The 6,596-nt window shown below is 37.1% G+C and overlaps 1 protein-coding gene across 4 annotated transcripts; it reads left to right on the top strand.

Annotated features, from left to right (window-relative positions):
• The first annotated feature begins 706 nt into the window (after positions 1-706).
• On the top strand, positions 707-5,364 carry LOC18055964 (transcription initiation factor TFIID subunit 15). 4 transcript variants are annotated; one of them, XM_024177447.1, is made up of 5 exons: positions 794-931; positions 967-1,168; positions 3,792-4,086; positions 4,394-4,444; positions 4,544-5,364. In XM_024177447.1, the coding sequence occupies exons 2-5, from the start codon at positions 976-978 to the stop codon at positions 5,139-5,141; spliced, it is 1,137 nt and encodes a 378-aa protein (XP_024033215.1). In that variant the 5' UTR covers positions 794-931; positions 967-975; the 3' UTR covers positions 5,142-5,364. The 4 variants fall into 4 exon arrangements, 3 of the variants coding, with proteins under 3 accessions (XP_006451191.1, XP_024033215.1, XP_024033216.1); XM_024177448.1 differs by lacking the exon at positions 794-931 and adding an exon at positions 1,950-3,456 and having other exon boundaries at positions 1,085-1,168; XM_006451128.2 differs by lacking the exon at positions 4,394-4,444 and having other exon boundaries at positions 707-1,168.
• The last annotated feature ends 1,232 nt before the right edge of the window (positions 5,365-6,596 follow it).

Here is a 6,596-nt window from a genome sequence, read left to right as displayed (position 1 = left end):
ACGACGCGTTTTCATTTTAATCAAAACGGTGAGTTTCAATTCGAGACTTGAGTTAGGGCTCGATTCGGGAAAAATAGCCTTTTCCTTTACATAAACTAGTCAATTAAAAAAAAATCTAAGATAATTATTATTTTAATTTATTTTTTCCTTCACACTCTTTACCCTAATCCTTCTTATTCCTATATTTTGAATTCCATCAAAATTTCTTTCTAATATGCAGGTATCTTTGCTATAAAATCACCACTTATGTTGGTATGTGCTTCATTACTTTATTATTTAATTTATAAATATTCAATAAAATTTAATGTGAACTTCATCAATATACATTTTTTTATGGTTTTCAAAGGACCATCTCATTAATTAAACTTTGATTATATAAAATTAGTGTTATTTGATGGAAGAAGTGATTATTATTATTTTATTATTATGAACTGATATGAGATAAAAAATTAATAAAGTAAAAATATTATTTTTAAAGTTATGAACTCTCTCTATATATAATTAAAATATTAAAGATACACATTTATACATTGAAGTAAATTTCACTTGATGTTATGTTTATTTTCGTCATTGATATTCTAATAATTATTTAATAATAATATTTACTAAACACATAATTAATTTTTTTACAATTAATTATTTTTACAATACAACTAACTATTTTAGACATTATAATATTATCAATCTGGCTCTAATTTTGGGTCAGCAAGGAGTGACTCACCAGCTGCCTTGTAAATGATAAATTTATTACATGATTTTTAGACAACTCTCGTAAAAATCAAATAATACCATGTCCTATTCTGTAATTTGACCCGTCAAAATGTACCGGTAAGCTCTAGGGTTTTCGTAATGTGCCCCTCCGTATGCAATTGAAATCTCGGCAATAGACACGCCCTCTTCGAGCTGGTTGGGACAGGAGAGAGAGAGAGAGAGAGAGAGAGAGAGAGAGAGAGAGGAGAGAGAGAATCCGAATACATGGGTTCGAGAGATAAGGACCAAACGGCATCGCATCATCAGCCGCTGCTTAGCAGCCTGGTCGTACGTCCCTCCGTCAGCGACGGAGCTGGTGACGGTGGCCGTGGTGGCGCTGGCAGCGACTACGAACCCGGTGAAGTTCGCCGTGAGCCGCCTTCCTACTATCGGTCGGATCGGTATCCCGACGATCCTGGTTCGTTTTTTCTTTATGTGTCATATAAATTATTATCTTCGTTTCTGCTCACTGTTTAATTTTATCTAACTTACAATCGCGAAGGTTAATTTTCTAATTTTGTATCTCAAAGTTCTGATGATTATCGGAAAGAATGTGATCTAGATTTATAGATCTGATTCGCAGGCGCTGCGTTTTAAGTTTTTTATTTCGGGAATAATTACTGTTTCTGATTTACTATTTCACTTATGATTGGTTAAGATTATGAAAATAGCTACATATATCATTTATGTGCCAAAATTGTCGTTATGAAATTTGCAGCAATTTTTATGATCTTTCAGGTATTAGGAAGCCTTCTCTAAGCCCTTTTTTTTTTACCTTCCTAAATCCAGCCTTCTTGTTATACAAGGTTAGAAGGTTTGTGCTGCAAGCCAAACTTTTTAGGGTTCTTTTTGTAAGTATTTGTCATTCCATTGAGCAGAAGTTCCGCTGCCTTGCTAGTGTAATATAAAATCAACTAGTTGTTACAATCGTAAATGTTATTTGAAATTTGAAACAGTGGCATCCATAACCCAGGTTTTCTCCAATTCAGGCATTTGAATTGTTAATGAACCATTATTATGATTCTTTCTCAGAATGCTAGCAAGTGACTTGTATAGCCAATTAAGTATGATATTATCCTATGAGTTCTGCTAGTTGTTCAACCTGTTTTCTGTTGCTTATGTTGAATAACAAGCATTTGGATCTACTGCCCCTTATGGAGTGTCAAACCGTGAATAAATTTTGCTGTTGTCTGTTACAGCTTTGAATGTTGCCTGCAAGAACTTGGGTCTTGATGAAGGCATGTTGGTGTCAGTGCAGTTTGGGATCAGGGTCTGGATGAAATTGTTTTTTTTATTTGGGTTAATATGTTTGTGGGGGTATTCTGACAACGAATATTGTGCATGCTGTGTGAATCCATGGAATGCGGCATCCTAAACGTGTTCTTCTATCTCACTTTGGTGCAAAGCCGTTGCTTTGTGAATGGGTTATTATAGTGGGAAAAATGAATTTGACTTTCTCTTAAATGAATAAGAGGTTTTTGATGGGAAAGATGTAGATTTCCAGTTTAGGAGGAATTTTCTCTCAAGGATTCTGATACGGATACATGGCATGGTCTATAAAACTGCTGGAATTCGCTCCTTTAGTTAGCACGGTTTTGATCGTCTTTTGGGTAATCCTTGTTATACTGAGGTTTCAGTGCAATATATTGGAAAATTTGGTGTGGTTGAATTCTGACGGGCATGTCTTTACTAAGTTGACAATTCGTCATGAAGGATTATAAATGCTGGTGGACGGTGGCACTATGTCTTTCAGATCGCCGTGGTTCATTGTGTAATGGAACATGATTACATCTCCTGCGGTAACCGATAAAGTTTTAGCTCCCTCCTTGCCAATATGTGGATTGGAATTGCTTTTTACAATATTAAATGGTTTGATTGGGGTGCCCACATTTTTTGTTCTTTTCTCTTTCTTTTTTTCATTTGTAATTGTCAATAAGGTTGACTTTGATTGCTTTAGAGATAGTAATTTGGAATTCTGTGTTTTGGAGTGTGGTCGATTCCAAAACTGAGGGATTTCTGTTAATATGTTGTAAATTGTTTTGTAATCCATGTTTCATGGGTGAAGAGTTGGTACAGAGTGTTGCTGGAGATCTCTTGAGCTCTCGGGTCATTGTTTTATGTGGGTTATTATTCTTCTCTTTATTTGATTGTATCTTAAGCTGTAGAAGATTTTATTGATGGCAAAGCGTGATCAGCACACTCCAACAACCTCTCTCCACGCATTTGTTGAGCAATTATGTGCTTGGTTGGGTCGGAATATGTGATTGCTTTAAGTGATGTTTTATCCGGTGTCTGGTTTGTAACAAAATGCCTCGTGGCTACTCAAAACAAGTGGATGATTTGAATTATTTGGGTAGTGGGTCTACTTTCGGTGCTTCTTTGCAGTTGATCCTCTTTTTCGTGTTTCTCCTTATTTGAAGGTGTGGCTCAGCTGAAGGTTTTGGAATAAATAGTAATGGGGTTTTGGTTTCTATGTTGGTTGTTATTCACTATAAATATGTTCATCTTTTTAGCTGCAGTACTCATATATGGATAAGTTCACTTCCTAATTACTAGCTCCCTGTACTAAATTTGGTTGCTCCAGATCCATGGTTTGGGTTCAGAGGAATTTAGGTTAGATTATATCATTAAACGCAAATGGTTCACAAGATAGATGGATTGGCACTTGAATGTAGGAAATATGGATTCTTGGGTACTGCATGCATGGTAAGTACAAGTAACCACCGTTGACTTGCTCGTCACAAAATTTATGTTCAATGGTAAGGTGGACTAGGGGTCGAGAAGTAATAACGGCAATATGATGTCAACTTTTGGCTATATTCATTGGTCGTCTTTACATTTTGTTGCTATCAATAATGAGAAAATGCTCAGCATGAGGGTAAACTGCACTTTTCAAACTAATTGGATTGGGTTGTCGACAGTTTCTTGGGTTTGCTGATCTTCAATCATCATAAATACATATGCGTCCACTTGTTATTCTTTTTTGGGGTTTGCTTATCCATAAAGTTTCACGGGCTCCTTTTTTTTTTTGCCCCCTCCAGGATATAGAACTCGTGCAGGTTCTGCATCTCCTGTGCGGCGTAGGGATGCAGATCATCGCCATGGATCCAGTTTTGATCATGCTGGTGGTACTTCACGCAGCCGTGAAGTTGGTAGCAGGAGGGACACTGGTAGATATAGAGAGCCTTCTCCCCCTTATGTTCGAGGAAGGGGTGTTGTTGGCAGACCACCTGGTAGAGCTTTTGATGGACCTGGATTTGGTCCGGGGCCTGGGGTGGGTAGAAATAATCCAAATGTTCGACCAAGGGAAGGAGACTGGATCTGCCCAGATCCTTTGTAAGTTCATTAATTAATTATCGTACTTTAATATTTCTTTTTCTTTTCCATTTTTTATTAAATCGTTAAATATTTACGCACTCTTTCAGTTATATAGCTTGTTCATAATCTTGGTTTTCTTTGGTTTTTTTATTTGTGGTTCTTTATAACAAAGAAATGATAATCATTATTGATGGACTTCTGAAGTAGAGAACCACTATGTCGTCACTACATAGGTTTTGAAATTTTGTCGTAAGACTCTGGATTTAATTTTTCTCCCACCAGTTATGGTTAACCCTGTTTTCCGATTACCTTGTTTACCTTGTAGCACGGGAAAGAATTCATTTTGCTGTATATATTTAGCAAAGCTTCAATTTAGGTGATCATCATCATCATCATCTTTGTAAGTTTATGCAACTTCGAAGCATCTAAGCTCGTTCATTCTTTCAGCACTCACGTTATCTTTTTGATTTCCCAGGTGTGCCAACTTGAACTTTGCTAGGCGTGAGTACTGTAACAACTGTAAGAGGTTCCGCTACGCCCCTGGTGGTAGTCCGAGGAGGGGCTACCCTGGTCCTCCACCTCCACCTCCTCCCCCTCGGCGATTCCCTGGGCCTCCTATAGCTATTTCCCCTGGCAGGACTGTGAATGGCTATAGGTCCCCTCCTCGGGGTTGGGCCAGGGATGGACCTAGAGATTTTGGGCCTGGTGTTCTGCCACCTCCTCGACATGAAGGCCGGTTTTCTGATCACATGCGGAGAGATAGGCTGGAATACCCAGAAGATGACTACAGGGGGAGGAACAAGCCAATTCCACCCATGGATTGGGGCCATAGAGACCGTGGAAGAGATAACTTCTTCAATGAAAGGAAAGGGTACGAAAGGCGGCTACCCTCACCTCCGGTTCCACCGCTTCCTCCTCATGGTGGGCGATGGTCACGTGATGTGCGAGAGAGGAGCAGATCTCCTATTAGGGCTGCTCCACCTCCTAAAGACTACCGTCGTGATATGTATGGTGATCGGGGTCGTGACAATCGGAGAGGCATGGGACGAAATCGAATTGGGGACGCATATTAGAAGTTTGTGGAATGTGGAACTCGCTTGTGCAATCTTAGTGTATGAAAAGATTTCTGCGGTTTATGTACGGGGAAAATTTTTACGGAACAGGTTAGGATTTTAGTGCTTGGTTTTTTATTCTAAGCCGCCATGGTAATTTTGTCAGACTATTAACGTCTATAAATATTTTGAAAGTCGTTGTTGACTAGAAGGAAATCAATTATTAGTTATTAGTGGTCTGTTAGTGCTTTTTCTGTTCAGGCAGAGATTAGCTTCAGAAATCAGTTTCCACTGTGGAGGCAGATTCCTAAAGCACCAATTGGAGCATCATTGTGCATGCCAAGTTGACCAAAGGTCAATTTTTATTAATTTTCTATTCGAGATATCAAATTCAAACAAAGATAAAAATAAAAAATAAAAAATAAAAATAAAACCCTCATATATTAATTCGGTTTTCAACTAAATCATCAACTTTTACGTAAGATTAAAATGGTAAACAAAAACGAAAGTAAACAAAAGTTTCCTCTCTTTTTTGTGTTTTGGTAAAGTATTTAATTCAAGTGATTTTATTTTTAATGACATTATTGATGAATTACTAAAGAACAACTTCAATTATTTATACATTAATTTGATAAACGAAGAAGAGAAGTTTTATTGAAATACTTAGAACATTATTAAAACAATATGAATAAAACATGTCCTTAATTATTTAGCAATTATTATGTGCATAAATTATTAGAGTTTATTGTAATAAAATCTTGAGGTATCTATTTTCAAAAATATTATTTTAACCCTTTTATCTAATTATTTTCCAAACAGTGTGGTAATAAATAATATTTGATAATAAACAACAAAAAAGACGAGAATATCCCAGGAAATGGGCAAAATATCACAAGAGTTCACATAGCTACTGCAGGTTTATTTTCGGTGTTTAACCAGATTCTAATTAAAATTCATCGTGAAATCTGAACTGTCCATTCCTCCTCGTACTAGCAACGAACTCCCCTATCAAATCCATCGTCACATCGGAAAAACAGAACTTTAACCTAGTTGTATTGCATTGCACCTCAAAGTCAACAACTTCACACTCTTTAGCGCCATTTTTTATTTTATTTTTAACTTTTTAACGGAGTAGAAGACTAGATTCTTTTGAAAAAACGCCCTCGTTTTTCTACTCCTCCTCTGAAATACTTCCCCACCAATCAGATTCCTCTAAATTTATACACCCACTATGTATCCGCCACGTGTCCGTTAAATGAAACAACCCTCCTTACTTCCTGTGAATTACACAACACCTGATTATCTCCCAACCTTTGGGTAACATTCATGTGCCCCTTAATCCGACGGCTGCCTACTCACCACAATTCATTCCTATGAATTCTAACCGCGAGATCACTTCTTTCAATATCCACCGTCCGATAAAACAAGGAGGACAATCTCACCCCTCAATAAACACAAAAATTGAAATTTCAAAAC

This window comes from Citrus clementina, unplaced genomic scaffold (genome assembly GCF_000493195.1).
Source record: "Citrus clementina cultivar Clemenules unplaced genomic scaffold, Citrus_clementina_v1.0 scaffold_1, whole genome shotgun sequence".
NCBI lineage: Eukaryota > Viridiplantae > Streptophyta > Magnoliopsida > Sapindales > Rutaceae > Citrus > Citrus x clementina.
Note: the sequence above shows the minus strand (reverse complement) of the source record. Positions and strands in the feature narration are given on the sequence as shown.

What these genes read in the sequence shown, in the direction of transcription:
- LOC18055964 (XM_024177447.1), top strand. Translation starts at nt 976, where the DNA reads ATGGGTTCGAGAGATAAGGACCAAACGGCATCGCATCATCAGCCGCTG. An exon ending in TCGGTATCCCGACGATCCTG is followed by an intron (nt 1,169 to 3,791) that starts GTTCGTTTTTTC and finishes TGCCCCCTCCAG; the next exon opens with GATATAGAACTCGTGCAGGT. An exon ending in TGGATCTGCCCAGATCCTTT is followed by an intron (nt 4,087 to 4,393) that starts GTAAGTTCATTA and finishes TTTACCTTGTAG; the next exon opens with CACGGGAAAGAATTCATTTT.